This window comes from Falco biarmicus, chromosome 9 (genome assembly GCF_023638135.1).
Source record: "Falco biarmicus isolate bFalBia1 chromosome 9, bFalBia1.pri, whole genome shotgun sequence".
Lineage (NCBI taxonomy): Eukaryota > Metazoa > Chordata > Aves > Falconiformes > Falconidae > Falco > Falco biarmicus.
In genome coordinates, this window is record NC_079296.1 from 25966395 (window position 1) to 25990981 (window position 24587).

At 52.1% G+C, this 24587-nt stretch overlaps 3 protein-coding genes across 3 annotated transcripts; all 3 read left to right on the top strand.

Moving 5' to 3' along the window:
• Window positions 1-2899: 2899 nt before the first annotated feature.
• Window positions 2900-5663, top strand: CALHM3 (calcium homeostasis modulator 3). The gene is made up of 3 exons (XM_056352038.1): window positions 2900-3189; window positions 4079-4334; window positions 5277-5663. The coding sequence occupies exons 1-3, from the start codon at window positions 2900-2902 to the stop codon at window positions 5661-5663; spliced, it is 933 nt and encodes a 310-aa protein (XP_056208013.1).
• Window positions 5664-11843: 6180 nt separating this feature from the next.
• CALHM1 (calcium homeostasis modulator 1) lies at window positions 11844-14294 on the top strand. The gene is made up of 2 exons (XM_056352039.1): window positions 11844-12392; window positions 13827-14294. Exons 1-2 carry the CDS (start codon window positions 11844-11846, stop codon window positions 14292-14294), a joined length of 1017 nt encoding a protein of 338 aa, XP_056208014.1.
• Window positions 14295-17393: 3099 nt separating this feature from the next.
• CALHM2 (calcium homeostasis modulator family member 2) lies at window positions 17394-22597 on the top strand. Its single transcript, XM_056351797.1, has 3 exons — window positions 17394-17708; window positions 19612-20553; window positions 20637-22597. The coding sequence occupies exons 2-3, from the start codon at window positions 20011-20013 to the stop codon at window positions 21051-21053; spliced, it is 960 nt and encodes a 319-aa protein (XP_056207772.1). The 5' UTR covers window positions 17394-17708; window positions 19612-20010; the 3' UTR covers window positions 21054-22597.
• Window positions 22598-24587: the final 1990 nt, after the last annotated feature.

Sequence of the window (24587 nt, forward strand, 5' to 3'; positions counted from 1 at the left end):
GCCTTCCTGGGGGAAAGGGGGTCCGGTCCCAGCACAGAAAAGGGAGACTAAAGTGTGACAAAGCAACTCCTATCCCCAGCAGCTCACTCGTAGCTGGGGTGTGGGGAAGGCCAGGGATCAAGCAGGGCTACTAGCACAGCCATGGTGCTCCTGCCACCGTCCCTTGGGGATCAGCCCAACGGTGAGTATGGAGCTGGTGGCACAGACCGAGGGCACAGCCCCAGACACACTGGATCTGCGCTGCTGACTCTGCTCCCCATCTAAAAATACGTATAAGAGCTTACTCTGGTTATACACACACCCTGAGGGCAGGCATGCTGCATGCACAGCATCAGTGCTGCTTCAGCATTGCAGGCTCATTCACAAAACTGACCATACCATGAATTTATCCCATTTTAAATGGCCACCTCAAATTTTGGTGATTAAATCCTTTTCCTCAAAGCAAGAGAGACTGATGGCTGTGCTGGACCAAAAGAGCACTCACCTATAGGGTGGGTGTTTCCCACACCTGCACCCACCACCCTCTATCATCCAAGGCAAAATGTCTACAGCTGGTATTTTACTCTCATTAAGGACCAGGCAAAAGCATCCCCCTCCCTCTGCTGATGTTCTGCAGTGCTGAAGCAAAACCAACGCATTGTCCAACATGGACATCCAAAAGATCCACTGAGGAACAACAGCTTCCAGCATGGTTTTGGAGATGTTCTGCCAAGGAGCAGCTGCCTTCCTCTGAGGACAGCATCCCAGCATCCCTGTCCAACAGCCCCAGAGAGCCGCATGCAGCCTTGCAGCAGGGTCAGAAGGGTGACTACACTGGAGCAGATGATCTCACTGGAGGAGAGAAGATAGATCATTTTAGTCCTTGTTTCCTTTTTGTTTCACCCTAAGAATGAGTAATCCAACATGCTTAGTTTTGAGAATAATTTTGAACATTTACCCATGTCTAGCAACTTACCTTAAGGGTCCTTTCTCCCTCTCCCCAGGAAGCTCCTGATTGTGCTGTAAATTAAGGAATATTCCTTCTTCAACAGCTCCATGTCTCTGCTCTGAGTTACTGTTGAGAACCCAGATCACAGCAGAGTGCAGCGATTACCCTGCATGTGGATGAAGTAAAATTCCCTTGTAGCTTGTGCTATCCAGAGGCTGCTTCCTACTCTTTTTACATCTTGTTTTCCTGAGCTGTGAGGTACTATTTAGCCTTTCTTATGTTTTTGCCCAGGAGAGCTGGAAAGAAAAAATTATTTCTCTAAAGTAATTGTTTTACAGAGAGTGCACAGCACTTTCTGAACCTGAGTCAGCACATAAATGCAAGCTATTAAACAAGAAACCCAGTGAGCATTAAAGCAGTGGGGAACCAAAGCAGGCTGCACCCTGGCTAAAACTCACCTGTGGAGTTCAGCCAGGGGTCCTGAAGCCCTGTAACAGTGAAATGGAGTGGTCCTGATGTCCTATAAAGGAAAAATGGAAACACGAGCTGATTAGCTGTGGGTTTTTATTGCTGCTGGATGAACATTAACACTCATTTCCACTCGCAGGTAAAAGAGAACATAGATATTATGGTCAGTGCATTTGTGTTTCATTAAACTAATTGTGTTAGTTGCTGTTTAGATTCGAGGTGATGACATTGTAGCCCTCTAAGTCAGCATGTGTTGCACACCCGCTGTATATGCCCCTGAGAAACCATAGGTACCTCCTCCCACTGCTCCCTTCCAGTGCGATCCCATCAAGGCAGCCAGCCCTGCAATGCGAGCCAGCATGGGCACAAAACTCAGCGCTGGCAGCAAGTGCACTTTTGTGGAGATGGTTCCTCTCTTTTTCAAGAAAATAGATAAATGTAACACTTTTCCCCCCGCCCTTTCCTGAAGGCATGTGGAAACTTCAGCCAAGAAGAAATCTGAGAGTTTTTTCAGATGAAAGCTGGGAAGAGGAAAATGATGTTGAATACATCAGAACAAAACTGAGCTTCCTTGTGTGGCAACAACCTGTAAAATAAATTTTTGAGAGGAAAAGAATAATTGCTTTTGGGTTATTTAAAGGGACAGAAGACAATAGTTCAGTCCCACAGGAAAAGTGAGCCAGGTGCTCTGATTGCACCATGCCTTCTGACAGGGAGCAAGAAGAAGGCCCAGCACAAGGGTCTTGGACATGGATGTAAGGTATGGTATAAGCATCTCAGTACCTGTACAACACATAGCCAAACACAGCCTTTGCCCTGAAGTGCCATTCCAGGCTTTGAAAGCTATTGATCTTCACAGCCTCCTCACTGAAGGGCTGGTCCTTTCAGCGCATTTTCATAGGGAAATCAGTGATGTGGTATGCTCAGAGCCAGGAGCGTGCTCCCTATCCTGCTCAGGGCTGCAGACCTGTTTCACTGAAGAGAAAGAGGGCAGCAGCAATAACACAGATGAGCTTGTTTGACTCACCTGGCTTCTCCCAGCCCGATGGTTGCTCAACAGCCCTTAATCAGTGGAGAGGGCATCTCACAGGCATCCACTGGCAGCTCTATGTTGAGAGTTAACATTGGCAGGAGGGAGGGACACAGCACTACTGGAGGCTGCTGCTGGCTGGCACATGGGACCGCCCTGAAAATGAGAAATGGGGCAGGAAAAACAGCTACCCGAGGCCACATCCATCTGCTCACCTAGAAAAGCTACCAGCTGCCCCAGAAGATACACACTGCATGAGACAGCTGTGAAAGCTGTGTGCCAGTGGGGAGCCCTGTTCTGGGGCTTTTCCCCTTGCCACAGCAGCTGTCTTCCATCCTTGTCCTCCTGACCCAGCCGACTGCAGGCAGAGCTGCATCCCCTGCCCCACGGCAGCAGAAGGAGAGGTGAAGGGAGACAGGCTGTGCCAGGCAGCCCAGGGATTTCCTAGGAGGAGCACCCCTGGCCAAAAGAACATGATGGACCGTTTCCGGATGATCTTCCAGTACTTCCAGTCCAACTCGGAGTCTGTAATGAATGGGATTTGTGGGCTGTTAGCCCTGGCTAGCATAAAGATGTATACCTGCTTTGACTTCAGCTGCCCCTGTCTGCCCCATTACAACATGGCATACGGCTTGGGGATCATGTTTGTACCCCCCATCGCCCTTTTCCTCTGCGGCCTCATCCTCAACAGACAGTCCCTGGTGATGCTGGAGGAGTGGAGGCGACCACAGGGGCACAGAAAGAAGGACCTAGCTGTCATCAGGTGGGGTTTGTACTGGGAGTGGCATCCTTCCTTCCATCTCCTGCTTAGTTGTCTTGTCCCCATAGCTTTGATCCTCCTGATAATTAATTTTCTTCTAAGCTCAGCTCCCAAGACCTTTCCCCGTGAGCCTGTAGGGGTAGGGGCATGGTAAATGCATTTGCAACAGCAGAAAGGAACACAGAGCCTCATCCCATCCCAGAAAAGGAGGGCAGGAGCACTTTGACACCAGCAGCTGTGTTTATGGGGCTGCCCTGGGGTGCACATGCAGGTTCTCCCAGGACTTGAACATGCAAAAGGATGAGGTGTTTCCACTTAAACGTGCAGAAAGAGCATCATTTCCATCACAGTCATTCTTTATCAATAGCCTTGTGGTTTCCCTCCGCTCAGTTGAATTTTTACTGACTTACACTTGTGGGAAGGAGATGAGAATCACATTCAATCTGTTACATACGAAGTTTTACCCAGTGCACAGGTTGACACAGAACGGGGGAAGAAAGGCTGCAGAGAAAAGTGATTATTTTTTTCCAGGTAGAAACGGCACTGACAGGAAAAGAAAGTGCAAGTGGAAGACAAGGAAGAGCTGACAAGGATTTGTGCATGGGGAGACAGTCGAGGCAAGCACATAAGGACTGTGCACTGCACTGAATGCCCACCAGACACAGAGCACTACCATACACCGGCACAGGTTTCACTGGGAGGCAGCACCAACAAAGAGATCCCAGAGCAGAAGAGGCATTAGCTAGACTAGAGCAACGCTGGGGACGGTCCTGGGCTTCAGCTCCCTGGCTCTAGGAGGACTGCTTGGCACAGGGCAGCCTGCATCCATCAAGGCTCTGGATGAGGAGAAAGCTACCGGCATTTACCCACTCACCTCTCTCTCCTGCTCCAGGTATATGTGTTCCTCCATCCTGCAGCGAGCCATGGTTGCCCCTGTTGTCTGGATCATAGTGACCCTCCTGGATGGCAAATGCCTGATCTGTGCTTTCAGCAGCTCCGTGGATCCTGAGAAGTTTGTGGGCTTTGCCAATGCCAGCCTGGTGCAGGTGCAGGAGGTGCTGGCCAAGGTGCCCTGCAAGGATGACGAGCTCATGAGGAACAACACATCCCGCAAGGCAGTGTCCAGGTACCTGCGCTGCTGGTCCCAGGTAGGTCACTGCCAGCCGAGCCCCCCGTGAGATGCCCAGGGCACACATCACCTGCTCCTGCTCTACCTCGATTTGTTACAGCTTCACCACAGTCAGGCTGGGAGCAAGGCTGCCCTTTCTTTGCTTCTTTATGCCCCCAAATGCTGCCACACTCAGTGATTATCTCCAGAGTCACTCAGGCAGGGAGAAGGGACGAAATAAAGGATGGTTTAATTAAAAGAACCATTTCTAGAAGACCCAGCAACTTCTAAACCCAGATAATCAAAAACAGACTGTAAAGAATACAGGTGCCTCCTAAGGCCCTGTCCAGTGTTAGAAGACCTTTCTAACCGCTAGCTTTGCAGACAGAACACACTGTTTGAAGGACAGTGCTAGCCAAGACAGATGGCAACAGCTTGCTCAGGAACAATAGAACAGGACACAACAGGGAGTGGCCCTGGCCAGTCCCTGCTTTTGGTACAGGAGTGCCAGGTCAGGGATGAGGACCTGTGGGAGGGCATTGAAAACAAGCCTTTCCCTCTTACCAAAGGGAGCTGCACGTAGTCTGGGCTGCCCTCACCCTACTGTGGGGACTCCTGGGCCCTGGAGCCAGTGTAGGTGGCAGAAGATCTCACTGGAGATAAGTGAGTGCCAAAGAAGAGCACTGAAGCCCCCTTCCCCTGGGGCGTACTCATGCTCAAAGCAAATACCTGGCTCCTCCAGGCTGACTTTGCAGTTATCTACTGAACTATTGATGCACAGATAGATGTCCTATACTCACTGGTTGGAGATGACACCAACCATCTGAGTGCAGCTTGAGCGTGCTGAGCTTCAGGTACAGGTTGAGGACATGAGTCCAAATGCACCACATCTCCAGCCACACAAATTCTCCGTCTCAGTAATACAGGCAAACAGCTTGTGCCTGTCTTGCTCCTATTCCACTGCTTATTTCTTATCATTCAGGCACTCGGCTGGAGCATTTTGTTGATCCTTATAGTAGCAGCTTTCCTCGCCCGCTGGCTCAGACCTTGCTTCAACCAGGCCACCCTCCTGCAGGCACGTCACTGGAGCAACTACATTGACATCGAGCAAAAGATTTTTGAGGAAACCTGCTGTGAGCACAGCCGGCTCTTTGCTCATAAATGCATCCTCCACTTCTTCAAAAGCATGCAGCAAGAGATCAAACTGCACAGCTTCAGCTTGCCAAGGGAGGGAGAGGGGGCTGAGGGAGAGGAAGATCTCCAGGGCATCACAGATCAGGAGCAGGTGAATCAACTTCTGAAAAGGTGGTACTATGAGAAACCTCCCCTGAATGTCAGCCAAGCAACCCAGAGGTGTCCCCTGGGGTGAGAAAAATCCCCTCTGTTCCAGGCAAAGTGTCTGCTTTGCCCTGCAGACACTGAAGGGACACTGCCATACCTCTGCACAAAGCCAGGACCAGCAGGGTGATGACAGCAGTGCTCACATCTTCCTCCAAAACCGCAACCCCAAAGATTCTGCTCCAGGGCATGCCTGGCAAAACCTCCAAAATAAAGTAGTTCTTGAAGATCCAAAGGTCCCAGACTCAATCACTTAGTTAATGACTTTTCTAAACCAAACGCTCTGCATAGCCCTTCTGTCATATGAAAGAGTTTGCAGCTCCTTACAGCTGTGATAAAACCCTTCTGGCTTGAGCAAGGATTTCAACCAAGGCAGCAACATCTGGCTGCTTATGCAAACCAACTGGAGCAGCAGCTTCCCAGAGGTGTGGGGAGCTCCTGCCCATTTCAGTGAAACCTGTTTCAGAGAGTTAGCAGTGCTGACACTGAAATTATTTAATCTGCAACTCTTTTAGTACCACACCAACACATTTACTCAAAAAGGCAAAACCACCTCCTACATCTTCCCATCTGCTGAGAGCTCTGGCTGCCCCCAGCCCAGCTGCCAAACTGTTCAGCCTCCCTCTAACAAGCCATCAATAATTCCATGAGTTCTCAAAACAAAATATGGCAATGCACTGAAATTCATGGAGCAGCATAAATTTAATTGAAGATACCTCTGGACAAGCATCCCTGGATTGGATTTGCAGAAGGAAGTGAGATTGAGGCTTTGCTTAACATATCCAGAGCCACAGGCCTCTGCTGGGGTCCCCGTGGCTGCTCTAAGCACTGGCATTAGGCCATGGAAAGGACACACTGACTCTGTCTGAAAAGTCTGAACACCAGTTTTAAATACTCCCCTGCTAGATTTTAGTACAAACCAATCTATCCAGAAGATATCCTTGTGTCACCTGGTTGGTTATTTCCATCCTTAGTTTTTTAAACTGTTTGAATATAACCTTTATCTGAGCCTCTAATGCCAATTACTTTCTTACCTGCCTTTTTCCAGCCCCTGTTGTAGGTGGTGCCAACCACGGTGCCAGTGTGATTGATATTCCTGTCCAGCACTGCTGCTTGGATGCATTAAACTCTTTACTGCAGACTAACCCAGCACAGACATATATATTCCTCCACCTGAGGCTCACACTGATGCCCACTTAGTCCCTGGGAATGAGGGGTGCAAGGCAGAGGTGTGAGGAGGGAAGGTGAAAAAGAAACACCTCCTTGGCTGTGAACGTACAGATGGGGCAAGCAGGGCTTCCAGGAGGAAAGCAGCGGGTGGTGAGGGGGCAAAGAAACCTGCCACCACCTTGTGACTAAATCCAAAATGAGGGATCAAATTGAAAACTTACATTAACTCCCCAAATTAACTTGTCAAGCTGCTGGGAGGCGTGCCACCTCGTCCCCAGGATGTTTGTATGCATGGAGTCAGGGAGGGAGGAGACATGTGGCAAAATACAGGGAGGCCAAATAACTCCCTGGGCCACCCGTGGGCAGCTGCACCCCTCTGCCAGCTGAGGCCCGGCCAGGAGCTGTGGGGTGCAGAGCTGCTCTTATTTTCATAGCAAAATCAGCTCTGGATGAATCCCTGAGGTAACCTGGACATGCTCAGAGAGGGCACCAAGGCAGCTATGTCCCATGCTGGTTGGGAATAACACAGTGGTCTTCCCACCAGGAGCTCTTTAAGTCCAGAGAGCCTCTGAACATTCTTTTGAAATCAGGATTGCACTTTGAATTTCATCTCTGGTTTACTTTTATCAGACACAACATCACAAATCTCAGGCTGTGACTCAGTTCAGGCTCACCACTCTCCACTAGTCAAATTGACTTATTTTCCTAACCAGCTCAGAGCAGAAGCCCACAGCTCACTTTTGCATGCTGCTTTCCATGTTCTCAGGTTTTAAGTCATCCAAGAGTGGCTGCAAAACATGACATGCAAAAAAGGGGAAGAGGAACAGCTTTGTTATCTGTATTGGGAGGGAGAAAACTGGAGGATGTAAGGGCACTGCTATAGATCTATGCAGGTCTACAAATGCTGCTGGGAGGGTCAGTCTGGTCCATGGAGCAGCTGCAGTTGGGAGGCTCGAACAGCCGTGGCCCTCCCCGAGTCCCTTGCTGTGTTCCCCTTTGAAGCCAGAGAACTCTCCTCCATTGTGGAAAATGGTATCTGGCACCCCACAATGGGACAAGAGGCAACAGGCACAAACCCAAAATGCAGGGAAATTCATTTAAACAGAAGAAAACACTTACTTTGAGGGTGATGGAACAGGCTGCCCAAAGATCGTGGCATCTCCACCCATGGAAAAATTCACAACCCTTTTAGATGTGGCCCTGAGCACACTTTAAGCAGGGAAGAGGGCGGACCAGACAATCTCAAGGGATCCCTTTCCACCAGCTCTGCTAGGAGTGCGTACTGTCCTGTAGAAGTGGAAAGGGTCAGTCACAAACTTTGGCAGCTCTCTGTCCCTCAGGGCTGGTCTGATGCCTGACCTACAGACATATGTGACATGCTCAGGTGTTGCAGCACTATCAAAACTAGTTGGCTGCAACAAGGCTTTTTCCATCACTTACCAGGTTAACTTCAATAAGTAGTTCCCACACCTTGCCCCAGCACAGCCACCAATTCCCTACAAGGTTTCAAAAGTTCATTTACTGTCCATGCTGTTTCTTCATCCTCTTCAGGCCAAGTCCACCCTGCTTCTTGCCTCTGCTGCGTCCAGATTCTTCCTTCTCCCAGCTCCTCCTCCCCTCATCTGGGCCTCTTCTTGTCTCTCCTACATCCAGGGTGTGCTCTCTCTACTTCTTCCAAATCTCCTTTCCTCCAGATCTCCCTTCCTCCAGCACTCCTCTTCATACAGTCCTTCTCTCCTATACCCCTTAGAGCTATTCAAGTACTTAGCAGGAACCAGCCACAGCTGCACATTATCCACATCAGCCGACCCACCACCCCTGAAGCCAGCCTGCAGCTGTACATTATCAATGTTCATTAACCTGCCTTCCTTCCTCCCTCTACATTCAGGGATCCTCACCTGCCAAAATCCTGTGAAACAGCAGGGTTGACTGCAAAAACAACTTCACCAGTCTCTTCCCAAACTGTCCTGATGGGAATTGTGACTGTTTTCACGTCCCTTCGCTCTGTATCCTATATTGACTGGGACATGCAAAGCCCTCCCCAGCTCCCTGGCTTGGTGTCTGGCTTGATGTCCAGGTCAGGTGCAAGACCCCATGTTGGGAGGGACTTGGGCACCCACCATCTCTCCCAGGACCTGGTTTCCAAAGCATGAGCAGGTTGGGATTGTGGGAGGAAGCACTAACTCTGCCTTCTGTTGCAAATCGGTTGGAATGTCCTTTCTGTTGGCAAGCTCATGAAAACAAGGACCTCCCTAACAAGGCAACAAGGAAAGAAAGACCCAAGCACTGGCTTCTGTGGGCTCTGTTTTGAATCCCACTGACTTATTGTTGGCTTCAGTCAGAACGGCCGGTGCTCTGCACCAAGCAGGGTCAGACCTCTCATTCATGTCTCATGAAAGGCAGAGTTTTCCTGGAGATCAAAAAGCCCTCTGCTTTTTTATGAGGTTGATTCGTGCAGGCTTTGATGTGAACTGCCCCTCAAAAAGCTACTCGGCAGCAAACAAGGAAGCCAGCCTGAGCTCTTAGCTAGCAATACAATAAGCCTCATCTATATTCATGCAGCCAAATCTCTTCCCGTTTGTTGAGATCATGCAATTAACCCCTCCACAGCAGGCAGAGCTAAGACTGCCTAGGTATTACCCATGTGCTTTATGCTCACCTCTGTGGTGGCATCTCAGGGTGAACCTGGCATTATCAACCGAGCCCCAGGGCTGGCATGCGGGGAGACATCAGAAACTGCAGTGCTGACTAATGGTCAAAATACCTGGTTTAGCTTCCTACCTCTGTACTGACGCACTGCAAAACCTTGGGGAAAAGTATCTGCCACGTGCCACCCACCTGTGTACAGCTCGCCTTGGTGACGTGTCTCACAGCCACCAATGCAGCCGTGCTGGTGCCCAGGCAATCAGGTGTATCTTGGTATTCATGTCAACAGCACAGGTGGTGCCCGGACCGGAGGGACCGAACACCTTGCAGGTAGTCAGTGCTGCAACCATCTGCTCTACGGCCACTTGTAGTCCCGGTATACCCCCATCCCTATTATTCCCATACTAGGAGAAACCTAGTATATCAAAGCTGCTTTGTGAACTGGGAATAGAAGTGCAGGAGAGCACCAACAACACAATCCATTTCCTTTAGGTTTGTGCTGTAGGAGCTCAGCCTGGCCCAACCATAACTGTCACGTTTCATTTGTGTTTGTCTTGGTTCTGGCAAACTGGGGAGGAGTCCGTCTGGCCTGCTCTGTGCCAGCAAATGTACACAGGATCTCTGCACCAGAAAGCCCCCGGGTCTGCAGAGCTGACAGCAACAAGCTGAACTGAGCCATGCCCTCGTGAAGAGGAGAGGGATGGAAGTGGTGGGGAAGCTTTGCACCCCAGTGTCAGCACGTGGGACATGTCCACCACAGACCTGAGCTGGCTCTGCCCAGGCTGCTCCTGGTGCACTAAGAGCAGGCAGGGCAATGCAGGTATTCAGGTCTGCTTGGGTCCAGACCACCTGGTTCTGCTGCCGAATTAATAAGCCCACGTAAAGCGGCATGGCTAAACTGTCAGCAATGCTGTGCTGTACAGCCCAGCCAGCCCAGCACCCGGCTAGCTCAGTCCTCCCTGCACCGTCACTGGTTCCGTGGCAAACATGCCCTTAGACACCTTTAGCCTCAGTTCAAGGCATACAGCCAAATCCCAGCCTCAGCTCCTCCTGCTAAATGGATGCACATTGCTGGCTCGTCTAGTCCTTGCTCTGCCCTTCCTGGCAGGTTTCGAGTGATCTTCAAAGGAGCCACAGCTCCACTGCACCCTCAGCCCTCCAGGGCTGCTGGTACCCGCTGGCCTGATGGACAGGAAGGGTTCTGCGCCCTCGGTGCCTGCAGGTGATCTGGTGCTGGTAGGAAACACCGTCCCTTGGGGGATAACGGCTGCCCTTGGGCCAGGGAGGTCACTGGCAGGATTTACACATCCTCCTTGTATTACCGATTCCTGCACAACCCAGATTTATCAAGGGGCTGGGATTATACCCACAAGAGGCAGCTGCAAGAAAATTGTTCAGCCTCCATCGCTGCCATTCAGAGCAGCCAGCCCTTCAGAAATGCTCGTTGGAAGTGGGTGAACAGAAGAAATCTCAGGGAGAAATCTGTGCCTATTTTTCTCCAGCCCCAAAGCCAGAAAAGCACTATGTGCTTCTTGATGTTACCAGCCCATGCGAGCCAGGGTTTGAAGGATATTTTAGCAATCCCTGAAGGCACAGGGCTGTAAAAATCAAAGCTAAAGGCGTCACCTTGTAAGTCTGGCTGAAACATGGATGTTCGCAGGACAGAGGGGAGCCACTAACAGACAGTAGCTGTATTACATCCCAGAGCTCTGAGAGCTTTATCCCTCCTTCCTCCCTTTCCTTTTCTCGTCCTTCTGCAGACTAAACCAGAAAAGGCATTTCCCAGTGAAGCAGGTACAGAGGAGGGGCTGGCAGACCTGAGAGGTGCTTGCATTAGATGCTGCTGGGGTGATGAGTACGCGGAGGGAGGGGGGAAGCTCCAGCACCTCACTTTTCTGTGTGTCACTGCACCGAAGAGGTGGGGCATCCCGTTGGGCCCTGGGAGGAGCTCCCACCTCCTGCATTTGCAAACAGGTTCACAGAGGGCGACCAGCCAACTCCTCTTTCTGCCCAGGGCAGATTACCCTGGGGAGGGCACAGTGATGGTAGCACCTGCACCTTCCAGCCAAGGGGGTCAGTGGCTGGAAGACTGCAGAAATGGGGATGCGGAGAAGAACAAAGCCAGGTTTAGCAAAACAGAAACAACCCAGGTCTCACAGACCCAAAGAAGAGCAGCTGGAAGCAAACTCTGAACTTTTGCAAGTGGCAAAATCAGCAGAAATATTTTTTTATTATTTTCTGCTATAAATATTGGGGCTGTAAGAGCGCATGAATGAATCAGTGAACTGCACAGAGACTTGCTGATGCCCGCCTTTGAAGAGTGGGGCTGAGAGAATGAAGTAAACCAAGGCCAAAGCTTGGACCCCGGTGGGAGAAGGAGTCACATCAAAGGAATATGGACAAGTTTCGGATGATCTTCCAGTTCCTCCAGTCCAACCAGGAGTCCTTCATGAATGGCATCTGTGGGATCATGGCACTTGCGAGCACCCAGATGTACTCAGCCTTTGATTTCAGCTGCCCCTGCCTGCCACACTACAACATGGCCTACGGGCTGGGCATCCTCCTAGTGCCCCCCTTCATCTTGTTCCTGCTGGGCTTCGTGCTGAACAACAACATCTCCATGCTGGCAGAGGAGTGGAGGCGGCCCCAGGGCCAGAGAGGGAAGGACCCGTCTGTCCTGCGCTACATGTTCTGCTCCATGGCGCAGCGGGCCATGATCGCCCCGGCTGTCTGGGTCTCAGTGACGCTGCTGGATGGCAAGTGCATCACCTGTGCCTTCTGCACCTCGGTGCCTGTGGAGACCTTGGGCAATGCCAGCCACACCGGCCTCTCCCAAGGGGAGATGAAGCATGTCCTTGCCCGCATCCCCTGCAAGGAGATCTACAATGGACAGGAGCTCATCGCCAATGAAGTGGCCGTCAGGTACCTGCGCTGCATCTCACAGGTGAGGCATCATGGCTGTGCCTTGCTAGTGGTTTAGAGTTCAGCACTGCCAGCCTTAGCTCTTCCTTTGGGAGAATCTCCTTGTAGAAATTTAGCTGCAGGAGGAGAGACTGGTGATTTTTCAGGGGTACAAAGGGGTTCAGACTGAGCTCCAGGGAGTTTTGCCTCCAGTGTGGTGCAGAGACTGAAGCTGTAGGTCGTCCTGATAATTTGGTCCCTGCTCCTGCCTGGGAAGCCTAGGGCTGCAGGGCAGAGATACATGGCCAAGCTATATGCAGAGGTTTATTTAGAGCAAGTTCAGAAGGGGATGACACGGATGTTACTCGGTGCCTGGCGGGTTGTCACTTTCTCCCATAACCCACTAGTTCCCCATGGTTGCTCTTGCTGCTTATTATAACATGTGCAAGCAATAGGCTGATAATTATCTATGCCACTTGCCTCTGCTGCATGCGTGGAAAAAGCCAGTGTATTTAGTAACCATCCCAGGGAACCACAAATGAAGAAATGCCACTAACCACTTGTTCTGTGCTTAATTCCTCTCAAGTTCTCTTCTTCTGGCCATGTCGGATACAGGACGGCCTGACCCACTCTGGTCACTCATGGACTGCTGTTTAAAAGCAGCTCCTCTCCCTGACTTCCTTAGGGCAGACGAGTATTATTAACCCCAGTTGAAGAGAAACGGAGGCACAGGACTTCTCCAAAGACACAAAGCAGATTTTCCTGGGTAGACCCCAATTACCAGGCTGCTGGGAAGCGCTGGGAACTGCAAAACAAGAGGGGCCACTTAGGTACCCCCCTCCCAGGTGGTCTTTTAGGGGGCTGCATTTACAGGGGGGCTCACCCTCAAAAGCTCTGCTTGCACAGCCTGGCAGCAGCCTGAGCTGAAACCAACGAAGAACAAGACAGACCAGTCCTGGCTCTGCCCTCATCTCACCCTTCCTGTCAAACCCCATCAACAGGGGAACCTGTCACCACTGATCACCCACAGTAGATGTTACTAGGTCTAACGGCTCAGGAAAAGGGTTAGACAGCTGCATAAACCTGGGGAGTATCTGGAACGACGTTAAGCTGCAATTCAGAGGGCACAGACTACTCTAGACCCAGGTGCGGTCGTACCAGAGGCAGGACTGAGGGCTGGGTGCAGGATTCAGTTTGGTGTTATTTATGGTCACTGCCTGCTGAATCTGTGCAAGGCAAGAAGGGGAGAGGTGCTGCCTGGGTGGGTGCATCAAACAGAATTTCAGCACAGATGCGCTGACATGGCACGTAAGGTCTCCTCATTCAGCTCTGCAATGTAAACGCAGCCCAGCGTCAAACAGCCCGCGGTGGAGCAAGGCTTGTTTGCAGCCTGGGGGGCTCCTGCCGGATGGTGGGAAATGCCGGGCATGTGCTCTGCCTACCTGTGACAGGTCCGGTTCCCCCCTCGTCTCTGCAGGCTCTGGGCTGGTGCTTTGTGCTGCTGATGACTATGCTGGCTTTCTTGGTCAGATCCCTCCGGCCCTGCTTCACCCAAGCCGCCTTCCTGAAGAGCAGGTACTGGTCCCACTACATCGATATCGAGCGCAAGCTGTTTGATGAGACATGTACGGAGCACGCCAGGAGCTTTGCCAAGGTCTGCATCCAGCAGTTCTTCGAGGGTGTAAGCACAGACCTGGTGGCTGCTCACTGCCACCTGCCCAGGAAAGCCCCTGCAGGTGCAGGGGAAGCCACCGAGAAGCTCTTGGGCATCACCGACCGGGGCACCATGAACACGGCCCTGAAGAGCTGGCACAGATGCAAGCCCCCGCTGCACCTCCACCCGCCCGCCCTCCCCAGCGGCAGCGGCTGGGCAGAGGAAGGGCAGCCCGCTGTGCACCCCCCTCTGCCCCACAGGGAGGTGGCTGCCTACTACAGCTGGGTGTGAGGGGACAGGGCTGTGCAGAGGCAGAGATGCACATTTGGGAGAGGGGCTGCAGAGGGGACGGACAGGCAGGCATCCGAGCCAGACAGAGGCGGGAGCCAGCACCACAGGGGCTGCGGGTGGACATGCGCCCAGAGGGCTTGGCGGTGCCGGTGCAATCCCATCTGCTCTCATATCCCAGTCCTACAGCACTGGTAATTCAGGCAACAAGTTTTGTGCCAAGCAGGACAGCTACTCAGGGTTGTGATGGATGAGCCCTGGGGATGCTGACGGGCACAATGTGGCAGCCGGACAGACATACCATGTGTCCCACACCACTGAGCAGCAGGTTTGTGTTGGGGCAGTTGCCACGGCAGACACTACCAGGTGTGCAAAACTTCCTTTCTTTTACCATGTGCTCAGCACTGGGCAGCGCATGTTCGTTTAGGCAGTATTAAAAATCCCCTGGTGGGGAAACAAGCTGGGGGTACCCCTTTCTCACGCCAAGCTGTGAAACCCCAAAAGTCTTCCCATTACCCCTCCACACACTACATCACCACGGACACACACAGCTTCCAGGCCAAGAAAAGCTTTAAAATAAATTTGACTCGGGCGATGAGCTATTAAAGGGACAATCTGTATTGCATTACACATGGTGGGAATGGCGTAGTTGTTGCCACAGGTACTATTCAACATCCCACAGAACAAATATCCCACAGAGATGCTCCTCGAAGGGAGTGTCTAGGCACAGAGAGCAGCTGTCATTCAGCAGGACAGAGGGTGGGGGCCAGGCCAACCCCCTGCCACAAATTTGCTGCAGGATGATTTGTTCTTGCAATTTACCTGGATTCCTCCCTGGCACAAAGACTGATGTTAAAAACCCACCTGGGTGTTTGTTTAAGGAGCCAAATAAATAATTCAGACTTACTGTTCAAGCTCTGTGCTCCCGCACAAGAATTTATAAAAGCTACTTACAAAAGCTGTTGGCGTTTGTTTGTTTGTTTGAATGCCATGAACAGGACTGGGGGGGCCCTGGGCCAAGCCCAGGGTGCTGAGTCCATGCGAGTTTGTGCGTTTTGCTGGCACGCAGCCGTCAGCAGTGAGCGAGTCAGAGAAACCAGGGAGGCAACACCAACCGCACGCAATACCAGGTGGCTGCCCATTTCCATAGAAACTGAGGATGACGGGATGCAGGCCCTCCAGGTGACTATGGAAATCGCAGCCCTGAAGACAGTTCCCCAGTGCCCCTGACTTTAATACCAACACGCAGAAGGAAAACCCCTTCTGAGAGATGAGTTTTACCCCTTTTGAAATGCTCATCCCCTTGACATTTCTGCTGCCGCGTTCTTGTTCAAACCAACTTATTACAACTGGCTGGTAACTGAGGTGACTGTCATTTGCATAAACCTTAATTATCAGTGTGTAACTCCACAGAGGCTGTGGGGAGAGGAGAACAAAGGACCAAAATGACAAGGAAATTCTCCTGGCTGCTGTAAGAGAGCCTTAGCAAGCCTGTAGTCAAGGGCACGCTCAATCTGGCTGACTCCCAGGAGAAAGGAGCGTGACACAGATTTATTGTTAATCTTCACACCCCAAACTTTAATTAAGGCACCTGCCCAGAAATTAATAGGCACAAAACCTGATTTACAAAGCAAAGGAGATTAAAAGATAAAGGTGGTTTCCTCTCCTATTATTTGCAGTTCAGCACTGTTAGTGGCTCACCCAGAAAGGCGCGCTCAGAGTCCCCGCAGTGGCGAGCAGCGTGCAGAGCTGGCGGGTCCCACAGCACAGCCAGTAAGATACCAAAAAAAATAGCATGCATTTAGAAAGAGAAGCTTTGGGACTTTAATTTAGTTTCTTAGGATCAGAGCTCTGCCCCCACGCAGCAACTTCAGCAGTTGCAGAGTCCCCATAAAGCAGGCAGGCTGTCCTCTCTCTGCTGGATTTTGGGGACATCGTTCATCGCCTTCAGGAGGAGACCCTTCACTAGGGACCCCGACACAGCTGCTGGGATTTCAGCTAGGCTGCAGCCCTGGTGCTGAGACTGGCCAGCAGCAGCACTCTGAGCATGGAGCGAGCCCCAGGGCCCCCAGCCAAGCTGGCAGGCACCGAGTGGGAGGGGAGTCAGCCCCAGGCAGGCATGGAGGTGTGGGAGTGCCAAGGGGTGCACAGCACCCAGACACCTGGGAGCTGCAAAGACCCACCCGGGGACCCCAGATCTGGGGATGAGCAGGAGGACTAGGTCCAAAAATCCTGGCAGAACTGCCGGCACTGGGCTGAGCCTAGCTTTGCTCCAGGGACAGGGGAACGTGGGTGTTGCTGAAGATTTTCTTGTGCTGAAGACATCCTCTGGGGAGGGCTGAATTTAACCCCGGGGATATGGCAACGAGGAGGCTGGGGAAGGAGGATGGGGGCCTCCGGCCTCTACAAACAGGCTGGGCAGGAGCTGGAGCCAAGAAACATGGCAGAGAGGAGCGACCCAGGGAGAAAGTGAGGCATCCTCAGCTGCCTCGCAGGCATCGCTCTGCAGAGGAAGCAGCGAGTGGAAAAGCTAAGCCGAGCAGGAACGCACCGAGCTCGCCAAATCGCGAGCTGTGCCCAGCCCAGCACACGTGGCTCCTCCAGCCCCGCTCAGCCCCCACTGCCCCCCACAGCAGCACCACTGCTCTGTCCTGGGCGGTGGGAAGTAAACCTGGCCACCCCACAGGGCTCCTGATGGCAAGTTCCTGCTTCTCCCGAAAACCCAGCCAGGCTGGCGTCTTCCCTGCTGGCTGAGCCGGCTCCTGTGCACAAAGGCAGAAGTTTCTGCCCCTTCACGTGGGACCAAAGGCTTTTCCTATGCTGTCCCCGCCTGCTTAGGGTTGCTCCGGGCTCCTGCACAGCTTAGGTACCACCCTCGGTTGAGCTGGGTCCCACTAGCACAACCGCATCTCCTGGGGACCACAGGACCTGCCTCCACCCCCCAGGCTGGGGGGCTCCGGCATTTCCCCTTGGCACCCCATCGCTCCCATCCTCCAGGCACACCCGGGCCATCCCAGCCAGCCTTTGCACAGCTGCATCGAGGGTCTGAAAAAGGCCGATGTGTTTTTTCCAGTGACTCATACTCAGCCTTTCCTCCCCATTTTTTTTTTTTTTTCTTTTTAAAGGCACAACCTCAGCCTTGCACCCAGCAGAAGGCAAGCGCCTGCACTTCGCCCCACCCAAGCACAGGGCCCAAGAACACCCTCCTCCGTCCTCCCAAAAGCAGAGAGCACGTCGCAGGCTGGAAAAGGAAGCTGCCAAACTCTTCAGGCTGTTTGCATCAGCTTTCACTTTGCCTATCAGGCCTCAGCCCTTACACAGCCCCGCACACGGCCGGGAGCCCCCACAGCCAGAGTCCGAGCACAAACCACACAAGGCACCGAGAAGGCTCCAGAACTGCTTTCAACAACTCTTCAAGTAAGTGACTTCATTTTTTCTTGTTTTCAGGCATGTTTCAGGGGAAGGCTTTAACAGAGGCTGCTCAAAAACCATCTGCTGCAAACAGCTTTTCCCCTCCCCTGCTACCCAACCCTCTCCCTCCCAGACAGGCACCATAACCACCCAGCAGAGGAAGGGTACCCACCTCCCCCCGCAGTGGCATGCTCTCCTTTGCCAGCTCCTCTTATTTTTGCGTTGCCAGTTGCCAGGCGCTGTCAGGAAGGTGGAAGGGCCTTGTTTATCAGGGCTGTTTGCTGGTAACTAATAACAGGGTTTTGAATCCCATGCACCAGAACAAGTTTGCGGGTTTAGTGTGTGGCTGCAACCGTGCTGTATCACAAAGCGCAGCAGCTGGCGATGGAGGCCCCGCTCCCCGTCACATGGCGGCAGGTTTCAGCTGGTCTGTCTCCTTTGCCGAGGGAGTTTTGCATATGGAAAACTGGGAAGATGCAGGAAGACATTAAGAGCTGCTTGTATTTGAACTCAGCCATATCACAGTGTGACTTTAAAGGGATTGCCATAGGTTAGGCACAACAGGGAACCGAGGCCAAATTTCTGCCCGTGTTCCCTCCACTGCCCCACAGAGGAAGTGGGTAAAGCAGGATTTGGTGGGGCAGCAGATGGGCTGGAGCACAGTAGTGATTTAAAGCACAGTGCGTGAGCAAGTGTCATACAAGAGACCATAGGATTAAGGTGCCTTTGTGTCTTCTGCATCACTGTCCCTGCAGCCCTTTCCCTGCAGCTGGGGCTGGACCAGAGAAGCCTTGCTCCATGCAAGCCAGCTGGGAGATGCTGGCTTCAGGGCAGATGTTGGGGCAGCCCTGCCGTGGGTCAGGGCCCCCTGGGAGCCCCAGATGTGTGCCAATGCTGGCAGCACCGTGCAAGCTACCAGAGATGGTTACTTGGGTGCCTGGGTCCTTCCTGTCTCCAGCAAACCTCAGTGACAGTGGTTCCTCTGAGGCCAGCAGGTTTCATCACGTGGGTGAGGGTTCCCAGAGCTAGCAAGGTGCTTGGGGCTTCCTGAGATGACACCCTGCGGGGATGCAGATGGAAAGTCAGCTAAGAATTTAAACACAGGCTGCAAGTGGCATGGGGGAATGGGCATCACTGCAGAGAGCATGGATACCCTCCCCGATCATTTCCCTGTCCTTCAAAAAACCGGGGCACACGCTTTCCCCTGCTTGGTCCTGAGTGCCTGCAGTCGACACAACCCAGCTCTGTCAGTGGGGCGGGTATCTCAGTTTAACCAGTGTTGTACTGGGGGAAGGGGCTGGGGAAAGCTGCACAATCAAAAAGCAGTGAAGTGCATCTCTGGCACTGAGGTGTGCAGGTCGAGGGGCTGAGTTTCAGGCCAGCAGTAGCAAGGCTGAGCCAGGACTGCAGGCCAGGACAGCGAGTACGGTTATGTCAACCAACCGTGGGAGATCATCCTGCCACACCTAATCCTAGCACAACTCCTACGTAATTGCTGACCCTGCTCTATCGGCATTAGGTGTTTGTATCCTGGGTCATCAAGATAAGCTCTTGCTTTCCCAGAAAGTAACTTCTCTTGCTTGTAGGAACAGCCCCTGACCCCTGTCCGCAGCGGCTGCTCCTGCCTGGTCCTCCCATGCTGCATCTCTGCCCCCAAACCGGCTGGGCCATCTCACAGCGCCTCTTGCTGCCTCCTTCACATACCTTTGCCGATTACTAAATATTAACTCATCAGGTCTAAAGAGGGAGGTAAAAGCCACACACAGCACCTTCAAGGCAGCGCGGCACCAGCACGCACGTGCCACTTGTGCCTGGGCTAGTGTGAGTCAGCGTCAGCGCTGGGGACACATCCTAGTGCCAGTGCTCTGGTCCAGTTTTCCCAGTAACACAGCGTCCTCCTTCGTTGCAGGCTTGGGAGATCTTCAAGTGTCTGGTGGCGACGCTGAGAGTAATCACCTCTGCGGGGAGGTGACTAAAACAAAAGAGAAGGAAAGACGACAAACGTGCAAATGACAAGGGCAGAAGCAGCTGTCCCGTTGGCAATCTGCTGTAGAGACGCTTAGTGGGAAGCAATGACTGAGGTTTCACACATTGCTTAGGCTGAATCCCTCTTCGGCCGCTTTTAAAGTATCCCTGGTACCAGCAACAAGCTCCAGAGGCTGGGACACTGGGTGGGAGGAAGGGACAGTAGTGAAGGTGCCGTGTTCCTGGCTCAGCCCCTTGCACGCCAGCTGGGCCAAGGCCATTCCGTCCCCCCTCGTTGTGTCCCTCAGTGCGGGGAGGTGGGCCAGCACGGACCTGGGACAAGATGGCCGCCCTCATCGCCGAGAACTTCCGCTTCCTCTCCTTGTTCTTCAAGAGCAAAGATGTGATGATCTTCAATGGTTTGGTGGCCCTGGGCACGGTGGGGAGTGAGGAGCTCTTCTCGGTCGTTGCCTTCAACTGCCCCTGCTCCCCTGCCCGCAACTATATCTACGGGCTGGCCGCCATTGGCGTCCCGGCCCTGGCCCTCTTCCTCATCGGTGTTATCTGGAACAACCACACCTGGAACCTGGTGGCTGAGTGCCACAAGCGTGGTATCAAGAACTTCTCTGCTGCTGCCACCTTCCTCCTCTTCGGCTCCATCATGGGCCGGGCAGCCGTGGCGCCCGTCACCTGGTCAGTCATCTCGCTGCTGCGCGGGGAGGCTTACATCTGCGCCCTCAGCGAGTTCGTCAAGCCGTCCTCCCTGGACAAGTTCCCAGCCGAGTATGGGGCTGAGGTGCTGGCCAGGTTCCCCTGTAAAGACGTGCCAGCAAACCTCACCAAGTTCAGGGACGAGGTGACACGGAGGCTGAGATACGAGTCCCAGGTAGGCACGCCAGGAAGAAAGCCAGGCAGAGTGGGTAAGGCCACCTTGCTGTGTCCTAACGCAGCCTCTCTCTTCTCTCTCAGCTCTTCGGCTGGCTGCTCATCGGCATCGTTGCGGTCCTGGTTTTCCTCACAAAGTGCCTGAAGCACTGCTGCTCGCCGCTGAGCTACCGGCAGGAGGCTTACTGGGCCCAGTACCGCTCCAACGAGGACAAGCTCTTCCGACGCACGGCTGAGGTCCATTCCAGGATCCTGGCAGCCAAGAACGTGAAGCACTTCTTTGGCTTCGTGGCGCTGGACAAGGAGGAGAAGGAGCTGGTGCAGGAGTTCCCAGTGGAGGGCGTCCAGCCAAGCCCCCAGTGGAACGCCATCACAGGTGTCTACATCTACCGGGAAAACAAGGGCTTCCCCCTCTACAGCCGGCTCCACAAGTGGGCCAAAGGGGTGGAAGGGAATGGGCCAAGCCCAGAAGGCCACGAAATGCTCTTTCTGGCTTCCTAAGACAGATGGGCACTGGCAGCAGTTCTGCAGACCACCCGGCAGGCCTACCGGTACCAGTGTGCAGCTCAGGGATTCACAGGGAATATTCCTCCCAGCGGGATTACTTCTTTCAGCAGGTAAAAAGGGATCAACAGCCTCAAGGCAGAGACTGATAAGCAATAACTGAGCTGGGGAAGCCCTCCCTCAGAGACGACCATCTCGTTGCTGCTCCCAGAGACACAAGGGGACCAAGGAGCAGATGCATACCTTGCCTCTGGGCTGCCCGTACACCAGCAGAAGCCTCAGACAGCAAGAGGTGGACATGGCCTTTCTAACCATGACTCCTGCAGTCCCACTTGTCTCTTCCGTGGCAGGGCTAGCCCCAGCCACCCCACACACCTACCTGTCTTACTGACATCAGTGTTTTCTTACGCAGTTGTGCGGTGCCTGTTATGCAGGCAGGTCCCGCAGCACTTTACAGACTACAGCACAGGGAAAAGAGGGAAGTAGTGGGTAAATTCCTGTGGCAAGGGGGATGCAATAGCACCCGGGAAGGAATGAGTCATTAATACAGCAGCATACTGAATAACTGAAAGACTAAGGCAGGAGGAATCACCAATATTCCCAGTATTCAGAAAGACACTCTAATTACCAAGTTGGAATTTTGGTAGGACACCAAACTCCCTTTGATCTTACTGAAGTGCCTGGCAATTTCTAATGAACCCAAATGGTTGCAGCTGTGGGTTTATAAACCCAGAAGGTGGCACCATCAGCAGAATAGCTTTCAGGTGAGGTGGCTCAGTGAAAGCTTTGGAGGAAGCAGCACCCGCAGTGAGCCATACCGCTGTCTGCAGCTCACTGCGTTTCTCATCAACAGTCGCATGAGAGTCCTGCTTGTCTGCGTTGTGAGTTGCAGCAAGGCTTCAAACAGAATTAGTTCTGTACGTCTGTATATACACACATATATGTATTTAGTGTATATACTACGCCATTGTATTTAGTTAGCTGTATTAACGGAGCATCTTTCTTCGAGGGAAAGGGGGCAAGAAAGTTGCCAGCCAAAAGACCACATTACATGCACCCATCTGCTGCACTGGTACTGGAACCCTGGCGTGACAAGGGACAGCAGGAACAGCATGGGGGAGCACCCCTCTCCTTACCCTTCTACCACTGAAACTCTTTCCACTGACTTAAATGGTCCCGGCAGCAGAAATGTCTCTTTTATGCATGTGGCCAGACTCTGAGAAAGCAAAGCCAGAAAGGTGCAAAATTACTGCCCTCACCATAACACTGACTATGGCTTCAAGGCTGCTCTTCTGGCACTGCACGGTCCCCTTTCTCCCAAGGGTCAGCCCTACATACCCAACACCGTTTCAAGAGCCGGCAGGACAATGAAGTTTGTTTTTCCTACTTGTACTGTTTCTTTATAGGTCCAACTTCTTTTTACACTGTGCCGTTTACCAAAAAGCCTTAGGTTGCTCAAAAAATGACTCAAATTCACAGGACTCAGAGGGCTTACATACAAAGAGAACTGAAATTAATTATTAAATAAGAGTTATTTTTCATTGCCTGCTGAGTTGGGTTGGTTTTTTTTGGGGGGGGGGAGGGGCGCAAAGAAAAGGCATAATTTTACATTCCCTTTGAACTCAAGGACTGGGAACTTATCTTTTCTTTCTATTAAACATTCAGATCCTCTCCTATCCAGATGACCCAGAATATGAAGTCTTTAAGTATTACCACATATTACAATTTTAATAACACTGCTTTTTAGTTGTTCTTGTATTTTTAGTTATTCCTGCAGTGAGTAGCACAAGTCTTGTACATCAGGATACACAACTGCAGCAAATGATAGAAAACATATATAGAGACCTTTTTACAAATACTTCCCCTTGCAAGAGTGAGCTGGAGGGTATTCCCTTGCATAAAGAGGCTGGAACACCACTTCATGGGCGAGGCATCCCAGGATCCTTGTTCAGCTCCTCTACAGATTTGCCTTGCATTTGTGGGAAGGCTTAGCTCCCAGCCTCGCTGTCAACTAATCTGCAGGAATGATCACATGCAAGTTAAATGAAATTGCATTAACTTGAGATGAAAGAGTTCATTTGCATTTCTTCTCGCTGGCCTTCAAGTGCGAACATGCAGACACGTATGCCACCCCCACACACAGAACAGCAGGCGCAAGGTGACTTGCTGAAACAAGGCAGTGTTCCTCTTACTTCCTTTACTTCCCTCGCTTTCTTCCTTGGTAGATTCTTTTGAATCACCTTCACCTCCTCCCCTTCCCTCCTTTGAAGGAAATGGGCAAGACACTTAATACTTTGGAATGGATTTGTTTATCCCAAGAATAAACCATGAGCACAAACTATCTTTTACTCTGTTTGCCTCCCTTCCATTAACTCCAGCCACTTCACATGTGCTGGGATGGGCTAGGGGCTTGTGCAGCTTGTCTGTTCTCTCTCCCTATGGAGAGACATGTCTGAGCAGACAGACAGCGAGGAGCGGAGCAACACCTGTTTGCAACTGCGGGGATATTCCCACCAGCACCACCACCACCTTGTCTGCCACCCTGAGCACAGCCCTGCTAAGACAAGCCAGGGCTTCAGGGCCTTGTAGCCCATCAGCAGTCCCTGTCACTCATCCTCCTCCAGTAAGGATGCTGAGGTGGAGGACCTTAAGCCATGTGGCTTTACTCACCAGCAAAAGCAAGCAGGTTAGTCTTATCAGCAAAATGCCAAGAGGGAAATGGAGCTGCCCATCTTCCCGGCATGCCAGATTGCACAGGCTGCAAGCACACTCTCTGCTTTTCCTCCAGAGACTGAAAACAACCCCATCGCAGACCATCCTACAGGTTGCCCGTTAGGGCACACTTCCCAGTATCAGGATGGGTTCAAACCAGGCTCCTCCAGTGTGGAAAATTACACACAAGCCTTTCATTTTCCCTGCTGACTCCTATACAGACTATAATAGCCCCAGCAGTCAAGAAGAAACAATACCTCAAAGGGATCTTGGTTTCCATTGCAACGCTTATTTACGTATTCTATTATGTAACTAATTAATCCAGAAGAAAAAGCCACCATCGTTGCAGCTGCAGTCTTAAAAAAAGCAGCAGCTGTTACTGGATGTTGCAAGCACCCTCCTCCTCTAGAACATTAAGCAAAATCAGAGTACAGTACCCTGCTCTCCCTCAGGGCAAGAAGCGAAATGACTTGTTTCTGGATCCCAACAGATTTGGGAATTAAATGCTGAATCATTCAGCCTTGCCAACACTGGGCATTCACAGAGGCAGAAGAGCTGGGTCCTGCAAAGCTCTGGTTTTGAGTTCAGAGTACCTACAAGACTCTTGAAGTCGGTATTTCAAAGCTGGGCACCCGCTCACTAGCGTCTATATTGGATAATCACACTTGTTTGCATACCCCCGTTTGTTCCCTTGCCTTCAGTTCTTCATCTGTAAAACACATGGATGATCACATCCACATCTTACTGGAGAGTTACAAGAACATGGATCATAAGGCACCAACACCAGTGACAGAGCCTACGTAAGTACCCAAGATACCT

What these genes read in the sequence shown, in the direction of transcription:
- CALHM2 (XM_056351797.1), top strand. Translation starts at nt 20,011, where the DNA reads ATGGCCGCCCTCATCGCCGAGAACTTCCGCTTCCTCTCCTTGTTCTTC. An exon ending in GGCTGAGATACGAGTCCCAG is followed by an intron (nt 20,554 to 20,636) that starts GTAGGCACGCCA and finishes CTTCTCTCTCAG; the next exon opens with CTCTTCGGCTGGCTGCTCAT.
- CALHM3 (XM_056352038.1), top strand. Translation starts at nt 2,900, where the DNA reads ATGATGGACCGTTTCCGGATGATCTTCCAGTACTTCCAGTCCAACTCG. An exon ending in AAGGACCTAGCTGTCATCAG is followed by an intron (nt 3,190 to 4,078) that starts GTGGGGTTTGTA and finishes CTCCTGCTCCAG; the next exon opens with GTATATGTGTTCCTCCATCC. An exon ending in ACCTGCGCTGCTGGTCCCAG is followed by an intron (nt 4,335 to 5,276) that starts GTAGGTCACTGC and finishes CTTATCATTCAG; the next exon opens with GCACTCGGCTGGAGCATTTT.
- CALHM1 (XM_056352039.1), top strand. Translation starts at nt 11,844, where the DNA reads ATGGACAAGTTTCGGATGATCTTCCAGTTCCTCCAGTCCAACCAGGAG. An exon ending in ACCTGCGCTGCATCTCACAG is followed by an intron (nt 12,393 to 13,826) that starts GTGAGGCATCAT and finishes TCGTCTCTGCAG; the next exon opens with GCTCTGGGCTGGTGCTTTGT.